At 44.7% G+C, this 22,300-nt stretch overlaps 1 protein-coding gene across 4 annotated transcripts in view; it reads right to left on the reverse strand.

The window, feature by feature from the left end:
- The window catches only part of PRKG1 (protein kinase cGMP-dependent 1), a 494,892-nt gene that overhangs the window by 27,283 nt on the left and 445,309 nt on the right, over positions 1-22,300 (reverse strand). For 3 of the 4 annotated variants that reach the window (XM_054832400.1, XM_054832399.1, XM_054832401.1), the window contains one exon: positions 5,933-6,029. In XM_054832400.1, the coding sequence (XP_054688375.1) occupies positions 5,933-6,029 (97 nt within the window). Of the gene's footprint in view, positions 1-5,762; positions 5,787-5,932; positions 6,030-22,300 lie in introns of those variants that run through there. The other variant, XM_054832402.1, reaches the window with a different exon arrangement.

Genomic DNA, 22,300 nt, shown 5'->3' on the forward strand with positions numbered 1-22,300 from the left:
CTGTAATTCTATGTTCTCATCCCTGTACTGAAAATTGGTATTCGAGGCTTGACAACATGCACAACTAAGTTTTTTATAAGCAAGGGCACTGGGAAATATATTGAAGGTTGTGTCTTTCTGGAAAGCCCAGAGGTAAATATTGTTTTTCAAAAACGTCTAGAAGGAAAAGGCTAAAAAGCAGTGAGGAATGTAAACTATTCCATGCATAAAATCATGCCGGTAAAAAGTGAATAGTAGAAGAAGGGTTATATAGCTAAAATATGCGAAACCAAATGGAAAAACTCACTCCGGTGGTTTCTTGAAAATATCAGATGGACCTATACTCTCCAAACCCCACACGTGATCCTGAGTTTGGCTTTGTCCGCAACGTAGCACCTACTTCTACGCCTTATTCCTGCCTCCAACCAGAGCTCAAGCCTCCGGCTCGACAGCTCATATCCTGATCTGGCCTCTGATTATATTTGACGGGCTACAAACGGCATCTGTTCTTTCCAAACCTTGACGACGTCCTTTCCATCAACGGACAAGCCCTGAGAATACGCTTCGTTCTAACAAAGGATGTATTTAATTCTATTAGGAATTAAAAACCAAAGGAAAAATACAAAAAAAAAAAAAAGCTCTGCAGTGGTCCAGCCCCATCTGATGGTATCATTAAAATTAAGCATCCTGCATATAATTAAGAAAGGAAGGGGAAAAAAAAAAAAAAGGGCCAAATGTCTATAACCAGCATTTTGCTCAGCTCCATAGGAGTAGTTTTGTTGTCAGAGGAACGTAGGATTTATTCAGGTACCTGATGTCCAAATCCCTCACATCTCAATTGCCTCACCTGGATAGCACCCAAAATACCCATTCTTTCAAAAGGAAGGAGGCCAAAGGATTTCCTCAGAATTAAAAATGAAGAGATTTCAAAGAGAAGATTGATCTTTCTAATAAAAAGCTTCCTAATAGCTGGAACAAAAGGATAGCTATGCAATTGGAAATTTCCACTAATAAATATCTGAATTACGCATCTGTCAGTCAATTGGAAGACAATTATGGTGGTTTTTTCCTCGCCATCTAATTAATTCACTAATAGTTTTGTTTACCAAACAGGCTAGAGGCTATAATAAATTTGATTGCACTTCATAATCTGCGGCCAGATTTCTCTTAAAACATGAATAAAAATGAAAAATACCATACTGTCCGTTTTAAGAAGGTCTCGTATAGTCCCAGTAAAATGTGGCTGAAACTAAGGCTTAGTTTTTATGTGTATATCTTTATTAATCTCCATATTGTAAAGGAGTTCAGCTTTTAGTGGCCACCATCAAGCCAAGAAGACTTCAAGGGGGGGGGTGTCCGTCTAGTACATGGCACCATGAAACACTTTCATTAATGGCTTGGATTATGAAATAAGGAGAATGTTATTAACTTTACACCTATTAAAATCAAGCCAGGTAGGGTTGGGAGCGCTTTTGTGAAGGGCAAGGGAATTCAAACTGATTTTTATAAATTGAAGCAACAACTCGAAATAAAAGGGACACCGTTTCGTGGCGAGCGGCAAAGTGCTGCCCCTTGTCGTCCGGCTCTGCCTGAGCAGAGGAAGGTCCAGGTTGGACTAACGTGCCCGGTTTGGGCATCGCTCCAAAGAGGTGAGAGCCAGCTGGAGACTGAGGAACAAGAATGATCACGGGCCCAGAAAGCAAGAATTAGATGTGAAGCTCAAAAGAAGCACATTTACTCTTTTAAAGAGAAGAGTTCTTCAGGTTCACGTGATAACGGTCTTCAAATACATACAACCCAACCTCAAGGGCTGTATGTAGTTGTACTTCAAGCCTACCACAAATTACAGCAAGGAGATGTTAAATATTCGGAAAAACCTTCCTGGGAATCTCCTTCCTTGAAGACTTCAATGACAAATTAGGGAAAACTGGTCAGAAGTTGCTGGGTGTATTTGGCTCTGCCTGGATGATGATCTCTCGAGGTCCCTTCCCAGCCCGAGGTTTAATGACCATATGGTTGAAATATGTGCTCTAAGTGCCACCGACTTCCGCAAAACTGCTGAACGTTAAAACATACGATTAAACGTTTTGTTGAGTCAGGGCTAAAAGTAGAGACTGTCCTTCATCTGGCTATTGCCTGCTGCCTTCAGGATGTCCCAAGCCACATGCTACCCGCAGGAGTGCAGAAGGCACAGCTCCCCCCCGAGCTCGCGTACGTGCAGGGGCAGTGGGTAAGTCTATAGGTTTTTGCCGGCGTTCTCTGTCCTGAGAACTGAACAAAGATGTAGCTGAAACCAAGTCTCGACCAACCTTGTGATGGGCTGTGGAGAAAATACATTATTTTTGCAATTTTATAACAACAGGAGTGATTTAAAATCGCCTCCTTCCTCCATCTCTGAGTGATTGTTGGAAGTGTAAATCAATATAACAAAAAGGCATTTGCTCAGGCGTGGACCTGATTTTCGGGCTACCTGTGCTCAGCCGTCACCTACACGAACTGATTTCACAGCAATCATGACTCTAACCCCGTATGTTCAGAAACTCCGACACATTTATTTCAGCGCTGTCTAAAATAATCTTGATTTAAATCCAAAATAACTGACCTGGGGCAGATGATTAACAGGACTTAAATTACAAGGAAATTAAAGAACAAAGACAAGAGCAATAAAGGTCAGGAGAGATGATTTATGAAGGCTGAGGACACCTGACCTACATCCCTGTCCTCTGCAAAGCAGAGCTTAGTGGGACATGAACCTGAGATGACGTACTCATTCCCTGTCCCAACGGATTATGGAGGCACCTGGATCCCAGCACAGAAGATGCTCAACTGACACACTGCTGAGAAGCTGAGTTGCAAAAAATAGCGGATGCACCTGTTAATCCGTGCTATTAAAAACCACGAAGTCCACTCTTACTGTTTTCTTTCTGCCCTGCTAAGGGAGGTGTCCACCAGCTGGGAGAGACGTGTCCCGGAGCAGCTTGCATCTACTTGGCAACCCTCCGAAATGCGGGAGGGTTGTCCTAGGAATGTGGCACGGCCGGCCCTGGCCTGACTGTGGTCTCTCCAACCCGCCTGGTTTGCTTTTCAGACTTTGAGGATCACACAGGTCCTACTGTAAGAGAACAAAAGCCTTTATTTGCTCTTGTTGCAGTGGCAGAGCTGGTCCCTGTCTGAAGTAGCACAGCCACTGCCCAGCTGGTTTCTCTCCTCGAGAGAAGCCTGGATAAAAGCTGATGACATAGTCCAGTTGGGGACGGACAACAGCATCCATAAGGACAAGACACGCTGCGAGAAGCATCAGCTAGCCACCAAAAAACTGAGCAAACTACGTAACACCACCAATGCAAATCTGTCGGAAATGTCTCTTGACGTACAAAAAACCCAAACAACAACTACCTAGAAAACCAGGACAAAAAGGTATTTCCATGTGTAATCTCCACAGGATTGAAAATTATTTAAGTATCGGACTGGCTCGCCTCAAAGCCATATACTTGGGTACGTATGCATTGAAGGGATGACCACAGCTGGAAATTAAAACACAGGCTGATGGAAGCATTACTCCTTCTTGGCCAGCAAGAGATGCAAGCTAAGCCCGAGATGTTCCAGTTTCCAACCAGACACCACCAGTTGACCTCTGGAAGGGTACGGAGATGCCCTGGGGGGGACTTGCCCACAGCGGCTGAGGTTAAGCTATAAAAATCCTCTTCCTTGCAATGTATTTTCTTTATTTGAGCAATTTTACTCTTGGAAAACACAAAACTGAACACACAAATTCCAGGCTACCGTAACACACGCAGGCAATAGAAGAGTCAATTCCTCCCACGCATTTTGCATCGGTTCATGTTTTTAACCTTAAACCATAAAATATATTTTTCATGGAGAAGATAGAAGACAGAAGCAAGAGGTAGCACTTCTAGGCTCAGCTTGCACAAAAAGAATATTTTCTTGTTTTAGTAACAACATTTCCCTCGGTGGTAAAGAAAAATAATAAAATCTAGAGTGTTAAGCTAAACTTTTAAATATCTTACATTCTTTTGTGTGCAATTCAGTATTCATTAAGAACTACGGAAAATGACCTTAACCAGCATTTTCCTGTTCCAGAGAGGGGCAGCCACCCCTGAAGAAAACCCCCACGAGGTGATGGAAACATTCTTTCATCGGCAGCCTTCTGCAGGCTGTGTCAGCGGCACCAGGGCTTCTTGGGGCCTTCTGAGATTTGGACATCTCCTAAGAACTACGTATCTGTATCTGACTGATCTGAGATGTTGAAGTGACAGAGTATGTCCACTCCTGCTCTTCCTCATACCTGGCCAAGCACCGCGCATCGAGAAGAGTTCAAGATTTCAAGATGTCAACATCTCAAAGCTTCCAAATTAACTTTGCGAGCAGCTAGAGGTAGAGGACTGCCCTGCGGCCATCAGTAACCACCCAATTCCCCTTCGTATCTGTGCAGTTTGGGGGTCCCATAAGCAACCCCTCATGAAGACAAACTCATGCACCTTCCCAGGAACACCCTCAGGTTTTCAAAGCTTGACAGCATGCATCAAAAAAAAGCCTTAAAAATGAAAACAAACCTCAAAAGCTCCTTCACAAGACTCAAAACAAGCCCCAAACTGTTTGGTCCCTCACTACATGGCACCTCAGGTAGCAAAGCCAGCGGCGGTGTTAATTTAGGAGACAAATCTCCTGGGCTTTATGCTGTTGTCACCAGAGAGGGAAGGGCCTTCAAAAGGGAGGTTGAGCGCAACCCAAATTAAACTCTAAAGCATCCTCCACAGCAGATGACTATAGAAGGAGCAGGGCAACGACAGCCTTCCCAGGCTACACGTGAGCTCTTGTGACTGTCTTCCAAAACAACAGTCGCTAGTCTCACATAAACAAATAAATAAATAAATACTCCCCCCAAACCCCGGGAAGGAACCAGCATGCTCACGGACGTGCTCTCCTCCACACAATTTTACACACATCCGAACAGGAAAAGTCAGAAATAAATCACATGGAAGAGCGAGTCACGCTTTTAACACAGAATTTACGCGCTACACCACAAATAAAACCCTGAAACGCTTTCTTTTGCTGGTTTTCCAGTTCCCGGCACTACGGGCGCGTCGGGCTCCCACAGGGTTATGGAGCGGGGATTTCCCCAAGGTTTCGTGATGGCGGCAGTGACTCTGTTCGCTTTTCTGCCCCTGACTCACAGGAGTTCCTGACATACTGTACCGGTGTCCGGTATCAGAAGCTCCTCCATGGTCAGCACTGTGATGTAAGCTAAGCTCCCTCTTTCCATTATAAATTTTTGTATTTTTGTGATATTACAAACGGGTCACGCAACGGCTGCTGTTTCAGTCTCCTCCCGCTCAGGCTTTGTTTTAAAAAAAGACCGAAGAGCTCTAAATCCAAGCAGAGCAAAACAACAAGCTCAGATTTTTCCCTTTCTCTAAAATTCTGCAAAAAAAACCCGTAATTTTCTGTGAAGCGCTGCCATAGCTCAGACGTTGAATCTACAGCTCTTGCGATAACCAAGGAGATTTATGTCTTGACCTGAATTAGAAACTGCTTACAAGAGACATCGTACCGTTACTCCGGTTTTGGCTAAGCAAGATTTTTAAGTTGCTCTTTCAATCTTAGCACTTGACAGCTGCACAACTCTTCAGGTTGTTTTTAAAAGGCAATCAGTGCCATAAACACAGGACCACTTGGAGAGAGAAGATGCGTCGCCTCTCTCAAGCCAGTACATAAATTCTTCTTGGTTACTGCAAAGCATTTGTTTTTACATTTTGATTTACCGGGAAATGTCATTCAGCTTTCTTCACCCATTAGAAAATATATAATCCCATCGCATGACTTTTTTTCTTCCGGTTATTCGGGTGTAATAACAAAGAAAAATTGAAAGACTCTTAACACAGTACTTATGCTAGGACATCACGCAAACTTCAAAGAAGAAAAGGTTACCTACCAGCTCAACTCGTCCAAACCCTCCGACTCCAAGGGTGTCAATGATGTTGAAATCAGACAGTTTCAGGTTGGCGAAGAAGGCAGCTTCGGCTTCGTATCTGGATTTTTTTATGCGAAAAAATGGAAATTTCTTAGAGGTGCAAACATGAGTACTGCGCAATACCGTACCCGAATGGCATGAGCGTGGAACAGCCTTTACCTGCTTAACTTCCATCTTATCTCTTACAGTTTGCTTTTATTCCCACTCATTGTTTTGCTGGTCCCAATGATAGCATCGCTCCGATGTGCACGGTTTTCCAAGTGAGAAAAGCAAACGTACCTACTGCATGCCTACCATGCCAATGTCTGGTACTGCAATTCAGCTCCAGCTACCCAGCGAATGCTACATTTTGACATTGCCTATTGATCTTCTCGGGGGTGGTTTTGGGTTTTTTTTGGTGTCTTAAAGTATTTTTTGGAAGATAAAGTCTCTCATAGGAGTTTCTCTTATCCACAGGCTGGCAGTAGTTTCTATAAATGTTTATTGAGAGTGGCAAGATCATTAAGGTCCCTGGAGAGAAATCACAGCCAGGTTTTATGAAATCAGATCCGATAAGCTGCGGGCTGGTGTGCAAATGCCTGAAATGAATGACTTCAGTCACACAGCAACATTCCTAGAAGAATATCTTCACTTCTTTTCCTCCTATAAACTCACTTGGAATAGAGGTCCCAACCCAGGAGGTCCCAAAATCCAGATGCTCTCTCTTAAGCCCGTGTCCAACTGGCTCGCGACGCAAGTTCACCAAGCCCTTGACTAAGGAAGCATGCAAATCGAACACATGCAAGCCTGCCAAAATAAGCTTCCCATGACTATCCTCATGAATATGATTCCTCTAAAATAGCTCCTTGTCAAGGTTGATGGTATTTTTAGAAAGGCTCGGAGGGGAAATGGATGAACAGGATCCACCCACTCAATAAAGTTTGACATTCAGCTGCCGGAGAAGTCCCCGTGCGTGCGCAACCTTTGGCCGCTGGTGACACAGACTTGTATGGGAAAAGAGCGTTGAGGGGATTATGGAGAGAGGCATGGAGGGTGTACAGGGGGACCTGGCTTGGTTTTCAGTACTTAATTTTAGCCGTAACATCTTGCAACGAACAGATAGACCATAATGCGCTATTTCACCTGGATGCTTCATTCGTGCATGGTAACGCTAGCGTAAAGATAAAACATGATAGCGTGAGCCACAAATATATATATATATATCTATATATATGTGTCTGCCTATCTTTTTAACGTACCTTAGCCGACATGCCTGTCTCTGAGCTAATTCAGTAATGGGATGGAATTGATTTACTGACTTATTCCCTTCAAACCACCTTCTTTAGTCTATTTAAAACCACAATGACATTGGGGGAGGGAAAAAAAAAATTTAAAGTCAAAAGGGAAAAGTAAAAAGAGGTGTTGTTGAGACAGGTCACATCACGGAGCCCCAAATCCGATGCAATAAAGCACAATTTTCTCTCGGAGGTGCTGTCGGCAAACGACTTTATTATTTATGCTGTCACCAGATCCTCGCGGTGACCTTGCTCCTGTGGCCACAGCAGCCCGATGCATCCGATTTTGGAAACCAATCGGTACCGAGTGTGCTTCGAACTTGGGATAACCTTGCGCGGCACAGCTGCTTATCGATCGCGTTAGTCTCATCATGAGGGACGCGCTAATCCTGTCACTGAAAAACCTCTGCTAAAGGCAAGACGGGTTTATGCGTTCCCTTCTAAATCACGGCAGCCACGTCACTTTAGGGGTGACAGAGAAATGAGATGGGTCTGATTTTCATGACGTACGTACAGATCGGTTAAACACCCTTAATGATTTGTCATTGCTGGGAAGATGAAATCCCAGCGTGGAAAATTTCCCTTCAAGAGTCAGAAGCGCTGCGTTACCTTTGCCTGAGGCTTGGGACCAGCTACCCTGTCTTCTCTTCTGGGCACCTACTGAGGACTTCTCCATGCTGAGCAAGCAGCGGATGAGAGATGCCAAACGGCAGCGCGTCAGAAGGGTTAGGGTCTCCAAAAACGTACAGGACAGAGAGGGGAAATGTTTTTTTTCCCTACAATACCTCTTATCCTGAAAGACGGTCAAGTCCGACAAAAATGACGTATAGTTCACGTCATGCGATGTGAGAAGGAAAAAAAAAAAAGGTATGACGTGGGGCAGTGCTGGCAAGGCGAGCACGACCGTAGTCCCAGTCCCTGCAAATTCCACCAATTCTCCCCAAAATCCCTTGGTTCGATGGGAGATGGGATCTTCCTCTCCACTCCCAACTTCTTCATCGTTTTACGTGCCGAGGAGCAGAAGCCGAAAGCTCTGCTCAAGGCTTTTAAAGTTAAAAAAAAAAAAAAAAAAAAAAAGGTGTTCATTTATTATTTTCCTTAAAAAATGTACTTGCAGCATTATTGTGATTGCTTTTGGAAATCTCTTGGCTTATTCTGACAGACTGCTTATGCGTAGTTAGTACGTGCCAGTGCAATGAAGCACATACATAAACCAGACTGGATGTGGTTTTCTAAACGCTGTGCAACGGGGATCCAAATAAACCAAAGAAATTCCAAAAAGACATACAGTGAAACCAAAACCGTGTGTAAAATCGAGCAAGCTAGCCCTTCGCGTGCTTTGTAGCAACGGTCACATCTGAATTCTGTTTTATCCCCAGCTACAAAGGTCAAAGTCCACTTTCAAATCAAAATCCTATAAACTAACAGGAGTTACGCACTTAGGCCCTGCAAAGCTTAAGAATAAATCTCTTCACTTAAATAAAAATACCCAAATGCAAATATTCCCAAACCATCTCCTAAATCAGAAATCGGGGTATAATCCTCATCCTGAAATTTAGAATACGAACGAATCTTTTATCCGTCAACTTCCTTAATTTGGGCATGCTGCTCCCAAAACAGAAACTCCCAAGGTTTATGCAGCGGGCGCTCCTTGCTCTACAGAATTATAGTGCAATATGTATGGCGTGTCTGGGTTTTATCACCTTCAAAAGAAAAAGGACCCTTTCGAGGCATTGGGAGGGCAGTGCAAAGAAGTACGGAAGAAGTTTAATAAAATTTAAACATTCGGTTCTGGACCAGGTTGAAGAAATCTGCTCAGATACGGGGGGAGGACGCTTGGGATATCCCCTGGGAACACGACAGAGATGGGACGAATGGTAGAGACAATTTGACCAAACTTGTGCAAGCTGACATGGAAATAACTCGGCACTCTGTGGGAAAAACGGATGTGCGCCAGGTCAGGGCATTATTTCTTCCGGGTACCACTTTGCAGGTGCCACAGCCTCTTCCCATCCAGTCTAACGAGAAAGGTGGTTCAATTCTAAATATGCGGCCGAACGATGGTGCTCTGAGACTTTCCAAACAAGAAAATGGATGGGGTTTTTTCGTGCTCTGGAAGAGTTGGTAATTTATGTTCCTAAATTACTAGAGGAGTATTGGGAAGACATCTCGGGCAAGCTCGGAGGCACGAACGCTGAGCAGCGTCACATCCGCGTTCAGCGACGTTCTGGAGCTACGCAGATGCAAGGCTCAAATTTTCCATGCTGAGGTTTCTGGGGTTTTCTGACTCCGAGTTAGACATAATTGAGACAGAATCCTGCTCTGGATATTTGGGTAATTGTGCTTCTTGCCCCAGCTATCGCAAACCAAAACGCCTGGAAAAATCACAGCTGGAAGTGCACAAAAAAGAAAAGATGCCGGAGAACGTGTCATCCAAACAGGGGGAAACAACAAAAAGTCTGTTCTTTAATAAAAAGCTTTTAAAATTCATGCTGAGATTTTCACAAGAGCTTGTGGGAGGCCAGGTGTGCACTCTTGATGGGACTTTTTAGCTTATTATTTATCACCTACCCTACCAAACCCACCCCACCAGAGCTTACGGTCCACTCCTGCAGCTAAGAGGAGAGGTGTCTTCTCCAGCGGGGATGTCAGAAAACACGACGGAGGAGGAAAAGCTCAGATCCAGGACGAACATGAGCATCCTTGCGGAATCTCCCAAGCTCTTCTCCGAGGCTTCTTGCAAATCCGAATGGCAGAGGTACCTACTGAAATCTCGCTCAAACGACCAGTTTTCTGTAACGATCTTGCCCTAATGAGTATCGGTGCCTTCCTGTGGAGGGGTTGGGGCTTGGGACCACCGTTTCTTTCTCTCGTTCCAAATAAAACACAGACTCTTCAGGAGTCGCTCGTTAAAACGCCCAGATTCAGTCTCCTCTTTGGCACAGACAGGTATCGCATGCAAGAATCTAGACTTCTTGGGGGGGCTCAGGAAAAAATACCATCGTCCACACGTCCTGTTACTTGGAAACAGCAGCGCAGGAGCCACACGCAGCCCAAGCGCTTGGGCAACGCCTGTTACGCACAATGGGAGAGGAAAACGTGCGGCTTATTGCACTGCTGGAGGTTTCCAACCATTTAAACGAGTGATTGCTTCCTAGGACAATGATTACTCCAAAACACATTTCAAGCTTTTCCTCCCAAAACTATGAATACAAAAAAAAAAAAAAAAAAAAAAAAAAAAAAAGAGAATCACCTTGCCTAGACAGCTAAAAAGGATAAATGAGAAAATGCAAGGAGCAAAAGGTTTGCAATTACCCAACTGCTCAGCTTTGCTAAGCTAGCTCACGATTCCTATCACATGAGCTAAATGTGTTGGGAAACATTAGACATCTGTTACCAAACTGTTATCTTGATAGAAAACTTGGCTTCTTTCCACCTGCGCGCTGCCAACTAGACGTAAATCGCAACCAAATGGGAACCAACCACCAACTCCCTGATGAGAGCAAACGTAACCATTTTGGGTGGATAAAACCAGAATTTCGGAGCCTTCCTCAGTGACGGACACCTGCTTGTTTAACAGCTATTTTGTCGTCCTTATATTCAGTTTTGTTGGCTGGCGCGGTCACTGTATCACCCATCATAGAAGCACAGGACTTCTGCAGACAGAAATATTCAATCTCTGCACAGACTAGGATAACTGAGTTGCAATGCTTGGATGGCGATGACCAAGCCCAGCCTGCAAGAAGACACGCGTGCAATGAGCCGAAGAGCCACAGGTGGGGAGAAAAAAAATACATCGCCAAAGGAAACTCTATTTCTGCGTCCACTAAATAAGAGATTTATCTCAGTCCGTCTCCTCATGATTCTTAAGAGAGAACTAATTTCTTTTTTTTAGGATGCCGCTTCAACTGATGCTGCACTTTAAAAAAAAAACTAGTTTGTGAGAAATGAAAGTAAAAACTACCTCAAATCTTCCATGTTGTGACTATTTTTTTCTATACACCTGAACCCAAGGTATTGTAGCCCTACCAAAACAACCCACCTGGGTCTACGTCTACTCACGGCACCCGGCTGCCGTTTGCCTGCCTGGTACCCTGAAGTCACGGCAGGTTTTCTGGATTGGATTCATGCTCTTAAGAGAGATGCAATTCCAAACATGAATGAAAACCGGCAGAGGGCATGGATCGAATTCATGTAACGAGGCGGCTTCGTTATCTGAAAGCGATGTAAGGAAGAGCAGATGCAGCAAATGGTGGTAGGACTCCCATGCCTTCCCTTCCCCGCCTGCTCAAATGACTCTGAGAAGCTCAGGTTCACGTATTTCTGAGTGATTTTGGACAAAGGGAAAAATCTATGAATGGTCATATGGGTGAAAGCGAAATAAAAAGCACCTCGTGTCATGCCCACAGGAGATCCTTACCTTCAACTACGCCCTGTTTGAGTGGGGCTCAGAAGATCTAGCCACATTCAGGCAACAGACAGAAGCATGGCACAGCGACAGCGTATTTTACACAACCAGCAAGATCCAGAGCCTGGGAATGCCTGAAAGCAAATTCTTGAGAGGCATTGAGAGCAAATCTGTATTTCTTTACGGTGAGTTGCCACTCATCCTCTCAGAGGTCCCACCCCACGTGCAAACCCCGTCTTATCCAGCATTCCCTGCAGATATCAAGCCGTTTGGGTCAGTACGCTTTGCGGGGGGGAGATGTCCCTTGACAAACCACTGCAGCAACAAATCCACCCCAAGGGTATGAACCCAAAACCCTGTTGGGGAAGACCATAACATGCTCATCAGACCTCTCTAAGAGTCTGATCCTGCAAGGTGAAGAGCACTCTCTGGTCTCCATGGAATTGCACTGGCTGAAAGGGAGATGCTTGCCCCAAAATGAGTCAGGGAGAGCAGGCAGTGATAGCAGAGAATAAGCTTTTCCTGAATACTGCCCCTCTGTATGGGAAATGCCTACGGTTTGCATTTCTTCCTCTGGGTACCAGATGTCTGTCTCTCTCACGATGCACAAATGCACCTTTTTACTTTCAAATGTCCTTTTCGGATAAACGCTGGCCTCAGTAACAACAAAAATAGCAAGAAAAAGACCAGCTCTTTACCTATTTTACTGTCCAATGCATAACATTACAGTAAAGGTGAATTTATTTCCAGCTCCATCACATTATCGCAATTTATTAGCTCGTTCACAAATACAGGATCACAAAATTGTACCAGGACGTCCCCATTGACAGCGAAAGCAGGAAGATGCCGATCAAAGACACCGAGCTGTTGGATAAAAGCACCGGCACAAGACGACCGATTTCTCCCATCGGCAGCAAGGTTGCCGTTGCCCACCCGGCCCCGAGTTACGTTAACCAGGGAGCAGTGACATCCGATTGCCCGAAACCCAAACGGGGTTTTCCACGCTTTCACAGAGACAACGGACTGACGGCGTGTTAGCACGCCCATAAATAATTTCTGCCTGGTACCCTGGCTATCCTAATGCCAAGCCACTCCTGGGAGGGACGGCTGCTACGGTGTTACCCACAGACACGTGTCAGAGAGGATTTCCTTGCGGACGAGGATTTGCCGCCCTGCACCAAGGAAGACCAAGGAGGAGACCATCAAACTCATCTTCTACTCTTCCGTTTGTACTCATTGCAAGCAAGACTGAAAAAGCGAGAGGCGTGTATCAATCCATCTACGTGTATCTGTAGACAGATGGATACAGGGAGACAGTCTGATAACTAATAACCCAGCTTTTCCTTAGTTCAGGTCTCCTTCTTCCCGACCATCCTTCTGAGGTCAGCAGTGCAGTGGCTTTAACTCCCGATTTAGCTGCCGCCACTTCCTTCCACATCTTACACCTTCGACTGAAAATCCAAATCAAGAGAGATTTCATTTGGATTTTTTTTTTTTTTTTAAAGCGATGTGCTAGCGGCGACGATGCAATTGAAAGCTACAGCTTGCAGGGACCATTGCATCGAAAAGAAAGGCTGTCTTTCTTTTCAAGTTCGTGTCGTCGGGGCTGGGAATTGGTTTTGGACCCACCAACACTTGAACTCGCAGCGTACTTGCCTTTAATGACTTTCACATCAGGAGAAATAGCATACCTCCTGGTTTAGATTTTCTTACAGAAAGCGAACATTTGAGTGGCGGCTAAAACAGACATTAAAGCTATGGCATCTCTAACTTCCTCCGGAAGGGGAAGGAGATCTGAAATTAAAAACATAAAGTTAAAAAACTAACAGAGAAATCATTTCCCCCCCCACTCCTATTTTAAAAGCACATTACTTTTCAATTGGAACTCGGCAACTTGAACATGATACTATGCCGTTATCATAAGCTGCGCTCATCGTAGGTTGTTTCGGTAGTTAAGCAAAGAGAAGATTTGTTTGAATTACGGGGCTTTGAAGACTTGCTGTTGCACGGAGACCAATTTCACCGAGAAATGTAACTGAAGGCACTCAGCTGCAGTCAGTTTAAACAGCTCCGAAAGACCTTCTCATCATCCAGGCTCTTTAAAAAGTCTGAACTTTGAAGCTAATGTTGTTCAACTCCTAAACATGCCAAGAGATGGGTAATACCTTAGTAAACAACTTACGCCTGTCGGGTTCCGTGCCTCCCGTCTAGCAAGAGCATGAGCACCGCAGCGGGACCGCGTCTGAATGCAGGATGTGCAGGGAGCAACTTTATTAGGACCCCCCCCCCCCCCAAATCCAAATTTCACCCTTTTTTTTTCTTTTTTCGCCCGGGATCCTCTCCCTCTTGTAAAGCAGGGAAATGCATCGCTCCCTTTAAAATGCACGACTGCTCCCGTAAGCTCGTAATCAATCTGCTCGGATAAAACCCCTTCTCTCCCCAGCACAAGTGCTCACGTGCCAGAAACAAGCCAAAATTTGGGTGGAAGAACCAAACAAACCGGGATATAAACCACCAGCTGACCGGGGAGGGTGACAATGCCGTACAGGTATGAAGCAGAGCACTTTTCTATTCTATTTTCTATTCTATTTTCTAGATGCACGTGCTTCTCCTTCAACTTTTAATGCAACAGCCCGGCGCGTCCAAGAGGACTCTCTTCTCTCCCCGGGTCCCGCTCCGGGAAGTCCTGGTTCAGCTTCGGTTAAAGTAACATTTGCACTTTTGTAATATACGCCTAACGGCGAGACTGTCCTGAAATAGTTCAAAGAAGATACTCTACAGGATAGACCGACTTACAAAACCCAAGACTTTAATCAATTTTAATTAAAAGGGGCAGAGGGAGGATGTGGAGTATTCCTTCCTCTGGTGGTGTTTCCTGTTCTGTACAGTATTAAAAGACATTGCTTAAGGAGGGGGTTTGTTTCTTTTTTTTTTTCTTCCTTTTTGTCTTTTTTTTTCTTCCTTTTTGTCTTTTTTTTTTTTTAAAAAAAAAAAACAACCTCTGGATGTTGCTAGCTGGAGACCAAAGAAACTTCCTCAGTGCCGTTGCATTGCGTCTGCTTCTTGGCTCAGAAGCGAGGGATCGAACCCAAAATAGTTGCTGATGGCACGGTTGTGTAGGGTATGCTGGGTTAACCTGGCTGGGAAGGGGACTCACTGGTGACAGCGGAAAAATAAAACGGGAATAACTTGCCGACTCCAAGACAAGCGGCAACACAACCTGAAATTCCACACGAAACGGAAATCTAAGGAAAGCAAACGATTTTTACGGCACCTCAAACACTGCAGTCTGACATCTTTCATTTCAATGAAAAGAACATCAAGGATAAAATGAAAGATCATTTGAAAATGTTATCTAGCAACACCTTTTCTTCCCCAAATAAATTCATGCTGAGATCGCGTATTTCTGTAAAGTATTCCCTTGTTGACAATTCAACATTTTTGTTAGAAAAATCCCTATCGGTTTTCCTTTCCTTTTCCTTTGTCGCCGTTGCTGGGTTGGAAGAAATACTGATTTACTACCCTCCCTCTGCACACACCCCACTATCACCACGTTTCGATGCCAGCAGCTACGCGGTACGCGCGTGTCTGAGTTTTACTGCGAGTTTTTAAAGGATACTCAGTTGAAATATTACACCCACGAGATAAAAGGTACCTATTACATGCGTTAGCTCACTGTAGTCCACTGAGCTTCATGTCCTGGCCAACCCAACGCTAATTCCAAGAAAGCTGTTGGGTTTTTGTTCTTTTTTTTCTTTTTTTTTTTTTTTTTCCTTTTTCCCTATAGCTGTGCTCATTACAACGGAAGTGCCGGGTAAGGATCGAATTGCAAAGAAACATTTATCGTGCTCCAAGGCACGCCACATCGCAAAGAGAAAGCTCTTCTGCCTGGCTGGTGGGAATAAACCGAGAGCCCAACGCGCTTCGCTTGGCTTTTGTATCTTTGCTATGGCAGCACCCTGCGGTAAAGGCCTCCCTTTGAGGCCTTCTTGGCACGTTTCCCCTCCCACGTGCTAATGCTGGTGTGAATAAGCAACCTCTTGGATTAAATGATTAGATTTACGTTGGTGGGTTGCAACACAACATCTACCATCCCACTGCAGGGTGACGGGGCTCGAGTCAAACGCAGTTCATTGAAGAACTGCCAGGGACTTTTTGCCTAAAGCATATTAATTCTTTTTTTTTTATTATTATTTTTTTTTTTTTTTTTTTACCTTCATAAATCATGGGTCACTATTGAGATAAAATGCGGGTTTAAATCCCCAGATTCACCAGCTAAATCAGCTACAGTTTGGGTATATTCTGCAATACCCGATTCTATCGTAGCACTCAAACCCTCATTTTTAAAGTAATACAAAGTCAGTGAAAAATAAACCTCCCACGGCTGGTTGCGCACGTGTCTTTCCCTGATGCTAACTGCCCTTGAGTAATTAGAAGGGAAGAAAGGTATCACGGTAAGGAAGGAGACAATCCACAAACTTCCTTCTATTCTCCTCATTAGTTCTGAATTTAACAGCTTGGATCTGTAGACAAGAAAATATATTTGGAAGATAAAGCATGGAGGGTTTTCTGATTGACTTCAGAGGACATGCCTCCAGATCTCTTCTTTCTTCCTTTAGAAAACACCAGTGCTTACGAGAAGCACCTAGGGGGAAAAAAAAAAAAAAAAAGCATTTCACGCTAAAACTCCAATTGACCTCTGTAAGGTCAATAAACCCCGGCCACCCAACTTGGTTCAAGGGTGCCGCCACAGAAGAACACCAAAGTTATTTTAAGGCAACTCGTTGGGAGCCACGGGGGAAGAGCCATGGCCATGTTACAACCTTGGAAAGTGAGATGTGATCTCAAGGAAAATTCAGTCTAATGACAGCTTGAAATGGCTCAAATCACCGTTAGTTCTGCTCGTTGCTCTTCTGCTTTACAAAATCTCACAACCTAATTGCAAACTGCTAATTAGATCCCACGAACCCCAAATCTGCTCATCTAAGCACGTAAACACCGAACGGCCCTTTTGCCTCCAGCCTTAACGTAGGACTGTGCTGCTTGGCTAAGTAAACGCACACCAGGGCAGCAGCAACGCTCACGTTAAAAAGATTTGCTTGTGGTTTTCCTTCTCGTAGATTTTTTTTCAAAGAACGTGGATCTTTTTCAAAGACCGATATATCGCTGATGTTACACGTACTTATTTGTCCAACTCACCCCGTTTGCTACTTATTGCACATTTGTTCAAGCCCCACGGGATTCAGACAACAGCATGCGCTGTTTTGCCCTCATTTCTTCTTTTCAAATGGCTCTCATCCTCTAGGAGAAAAAATCACTTCCTAGATGGTTGCCAGTTTGATGGCTGTAAGAAGCAGAGGTCTACCTCGAGTGAACGGGTGTCCGTTCTCCAAGGGCTGCCCAGAGACATTTCTACAACATTTCCTGCAGCCTCTTCCAAATCCTCAAGTGGACCCATATGTGATGGGACCTGGAGATGTTGCTGTAGCAGATGGGTGAATTATGGTCTCGTAACCCAGCGGTTCTCCCAAAATGCCCACAGATCACCAGCGAAACCTATTAATTGCACCGGGGTCACCGGACTAAACCTCCCAAAGCGTTACCGCAAAACCCGCAAGCTTTTACCCTTTCGGCCAACGTTGGAGCGTTCTGGCCATGCCGGCACTGCTGGTGGAAGTTGTTGCATCCGGCATGTTTCATCCTAATTTACTTTGAAAAAAAGAAGGTGACATGTAAGGGGAAGGCAGGGAGGAGGGGAATATTACATAAAATCCTACTGAAAAAGTGGGAACAGGCAGGAAGCAGATTTTTCCTTACAAAGCAAGTACGTGTCCAAACAAAGCGAGGTTTTTTTTTGGCTCCACTTGTTTATTCTGGCAGACAGATGAAACTGTGGGAAGAGATCAGTGAAACGGGGCTCCACATAACCAACCCCATCCTGGTATCACCCTGTGTCAAACCCACTTTTAATTTGACTTATCTGCTAAGGTTTTGCTTGTGCAAATATTGCTTTCAAAAGCAAAATCAATGTCTTGGGCGATGCAGGTCCTTTTGGCTCCAAGTGGAAGAGACTCTGCAGAAGGAGAAAGTTTCCCCTGGGGCTTAACGACTCTACACAAGTAATGAAAGCCAGTATCTGGCAAAAGGCAAGAAAAATCATCAAAATGAAGGGCTAAGTTAAAGAAAATCCAGAGAAATATGAAAAAAAAGAAAAAAAGCCACTGAGCTTGTGCTGTCCCACAAACTTCTAAGACAGATCTGAGAAAGAGAATGGGAGAACTAGAAAGTCTAGCTCTCAAGAAGGCTACAGCGTGACAGAAGTATAGGAGGCATGAAATGACCATCGCCGGGACGACTTAACAGCAGCCACAGAAGACGCTGGAAACATGGAGGCTACCCCAAGTAGCCTGTCCTAAGGAAAAAGTGAGTTCTTGTCTTAAATCAGGTCAACAAATCAAATTATCAAGTCACGCAGATCATCTGTAGGTGGAAATTCCAGTCTAAGCAGGGCAGGAGAGTACTAGGACGAGATTACTGACCACCCACCCGACAGGCAAGAGTGTCATCTGCTGAAGGAGCTCTGACGAGACCTCAGCAAAGACACCCAACATGAGTGTGCAACAAACTCTAGATACACTATCCGTGAAGCCTAAATTTTTAGATGCAATTAATGATTATTTTAGGAGATGGCTAATTAGGTGGCCCAAGAACAAAGCAAGCTTGTGACTTGATGCTGAACAACAAGCAAGACCCGTTTCAAAGCATTACCACTGAAGAACCTCCCTGTAGCAGTAACCATGATGGATCGAGATTTAACACGGCTGGAGGTCTGAAAACAGGTTTGAAATAAAAGTACTAGTTTTGTGCTTCAAAAATAAAAAAGGGGAATTTAAAGAGTAGCTAAAGACAGTTGATTAGGAGAATTAATCTTAGCGGCAGCATGTAGGTATCTGGAAGCGTATAGCAAACATACCATCTATCAAACATGGACCTAGAACAGGTCAAAAGGAAGTTGGTGTGGCTGAACAGCAGGATGAGACAGTACATTAAAAGCAAGGAGGCATCCTTCAAATATGAAGCGGTTTCAAACAAATCAATAAAGAGAAAGAAAAAAAAAAAAAGAAAACAAAGAAACAAACCCTGTCCGGTTGAAAGGAAAACCACCATAAGGCAGGACAAAAAAAAAATTAAAATAATGCAAGTAACAACTTCAAAAGGCTTAAAAACAAATAATAAATCCTTCTCAATCACAGCAGCAGCAAGGAGCCTGACCGTGGGCTGTAGGGTCTCCAGAGGCTCATGCTCTAGAAAGAGCATGCTGAGAAGAACAAAGCCATGTGAGAAAAGCTCAGCGCACTTTTTACCCCTGGGTTCAACGCGGAAGATCTCAGGGAGATCCTCCCACCGCAATCCCCCTTCCCAGGGGAATCACCAGAGTAACCGCCTCCAATTGAAGTGTCAGTAGGGGACCAAAGGCGACCAAATGAACGTTAACCCATCTCCAGGCCCAGATGGTGTTCACCCAGCACTTCTGCATGAACTCAAGGTGAACTACTAACTGTGGTTTGTAACCAGCTCTGCTTGCCGAGGGATGGAAGTGGCTTTTTGATGTGATCCAGAGCGCTGTACTCAACTAAGCCCAACATCTGTCCTAACAGAATTAGTTGACACATGGATAAATCTGACTTCTTTGGGGAAGAGCCAACATGCTTCACAAGTCTACTGGAGTTCTTTGAAGGAGTCGACAGGCACATGGGCAGGAGAGATCTGGTCGATATAGTTGGCTTGGATTTCCAAAAGGCATTTGACAAGGTCTGAAAAGCTGTTAAGAGAAATTAAGCTGCCGTGAGGTAAGAGGAAAGGTCTTTGCATTGATTAAAAAATGGTTAAAACCAGGAAACGGCAGATAGTAATAAATGGCTGGTTTTCCTAATGGATGGGGGCCAACAGTGCTCAAAGCTTTCCTGCTCAACATCTTTATAGAAGATCTGTAAAAGGGGGGAGGGGAATAAGTACGATGAAAACATTGGTCAAGGATATTAAATCACCAAACATAGCAAACAAAAGCCCAAGGTGAAAAATTGCACAAGGACTTAAAGATATTGAGGGACATTCACTTGAAGTCCTGTAGAAATGCAGTGATGAACATCAGGGGGAAAAAAAAAAATCCCGATCTTACACACGCAGTAATGGGTTGATTTGTCCACCTTTACCCTCCCCTCCCATCTCAAAACCTACAGAGTAGAATTGGAAAGGGTACCAAGATGTGTGCTGGTAAGGAGCACAGGTCTGGATTGGTTTCTGATGCAGGAATGACTGCGTTAGGGGCTTCTTCCTGGGGAAAAAGACAACTCAGGTAGGAGATAACCAAGGTCTAAAACTTGGGTGTGCCATGGAAAGCAGCTAAGCAGATTCAGGGGAAAAAACCCACCAAGGGCTATTAAATATATCGACAGCGCCGATACGCAGGAGGTCCCTGAGTCCCAAATCACTGGGACTGGTGGATGACAAATCGATAAACATCTCTTTGCTCGTATTCTCCTTCCTAGATACCCGCTGTTGGGCACGGCCAGAGACAGGTTGGCTACATCTTGATGCAGCGAGGCCACTCCTACGCTAGCACTTCCAACGTATCTGTATATAACTGGAATAAATTGAGAAACTCAAGGCTCCTACTTGTAATGTATAATAGCATTAAAAAAAAACCCCAGAGAGTTGTGTTTCGCAGTGCCTGGTGCCTGATCTTGTTTGTGTTCCACGTGGTGAGAGATGAGCTGTTCAATCTTACGACTTGTCCTGACTGGATAAAAGGAAGTTTTTATCAGACATTATCACACATGGTGGCTAACATGAGGAAAAAGCGTAGTTCTCACTTACTCACTGATGCTAATCCTAAATGTACCACATGAGAAAACTACCAAGTGCTTTGTCAACGTTTTAATATTATCACATGCTAATTAGAGAGAGTGGGGAAAAAAAAAAAAAAGGAACCAAACAAACCACCCTAAGCCCCAAGTTTTGCTACTGCAGATGACTCCTTGGCTTAAAAAGTGATGCAAGTCGTCTCATTTGGGGAATTCCAGGAAGCTGGAAGGCTCAAAACCCCTCACGTCACAGCAGTTCAACAACTCATTTGCCACTCTTCTAATGGAGGAAGATTTCCTAACACACCTCCCAGGTACTCAGCTCGTTTTGGAGAAGGGCTCGTGGCACCCCAGGAGCTGGACACGACTCGCGCGGTTGCACATTCCCCAAAACACACCTCCAAGCCACGCTACCATGCTACAACACTGAAATGTCACTGGCTACACATCATCTACTTGGTTCAGTGCCCCAGATTTGGAAAACTTAATCGAGTAAAGGTAACGATGGGTGTACCATCACCTATGGGCAGGTGAACCCAGAGAGGACCAAGGAGCTCTGCTGAGAAATACCCCTGAGAACTCAGGGGACAACGGATCAAAAGCAACGCGCTTCCTGGAAGCTTCTTAGCATCCCTTTGCGGGCTCCCACCCGAGGCAACTTCAGAAAGGCACTTTCCCATACCTCCACTGGAGGGCAGGAACATCCCACGTTTCCACCGGCGACCCTTCAGGTCATTGCCACGCACCCATCTGCTTAAAAGAGCTTTAGCAAGGCCTGGCCTTCGGGAGATGCTCTTGGACGCTTCCAGACTTCACTTTGTTTCTATCCTGCTTTTATGTCTAGCTCCATTTTTTCCAAACAACATCATTGTTTTCATGAAACAACTACGACATTCCCAGTTTCCCCCCATATCAATACCTCCCCTCCCAGTGCCCCTCTGCTCCCTGCATTACCTGCAGCTCTCCAAGCTCCCCCACATTCCTATAGGTAGCAGAAATACACTGGAAGTACGTACACATGTGCTGACAGGCAGGTTAACATCCTCGCTGCTTCCCCAGGAGGCAATAAAAATATTTTTAAAGGCTCGCAGAGCTGATCAGGGGGAGCTACGGCTTGTATCGTCCACAAGTTTATTAGTGAAAACTATCATCAAGAGTAGAATTAGTGGACACAGGAAAAAATTTGATACGCCGCCTTCCGCAAAGGGACATATCGGAGTTATTGAAGGGGTCACGCATAAGGTTGAGCTGCTTGACAGAGTTTATTTGGTTTCCAAAAGGCACGTCAAAAAGTTCCCCAGCAAAGGCAATGAAAGACGCGAACCTTCCAGGAGGGAAAAGGAAAGGTCTTCTCGTGGAGAAATAACTGCTAAAGAGGGTGGAGGTCAGTCACCTGCGATCCTGCGTGGTGCTGAGTTGGGACCTGTGCTGTTCGACGGATCTAAAATTCATGCGGATAAAGGTTCAGTAGCAGAGCGCCAAGGTTTTCTGTGGACATCGAGCTATTCAGAGTAGTAGAAAAAACGGGGTGAACCGTGAAGAGCTGCGCAAGGACTGCAGGAGATTCGGTGATTTGCCAATAACGTGTCAGATGAAATGAAACAGAGATGAACTGATACGCGTAGAAAAAATAACCCAAACTTCCAATGTCAAAAGACAGGCTCCAAGATGATCATCCCCCCCTTCAAGAGTTTACACCGTGAAAGCTTCAGCTCAGTGCTCAGGCATGGCCAAGAAGATGGACCGCATCTGAGGAGCAGACAGCAGCCTGCCTTCACGTCAA

This window comes from Grus americana, chromosome 7 (genome assembly GCF_028858705.1).
Source record: "Grus americana isolate bGruAme1 chromosome 7, bGruAme1.mat, whole genome shotgun sequence".
NCBI lineage: Eukaryota > Metazoa > Chordata > Aves > Gruiformes > Gruidae > Grus > Grus americana.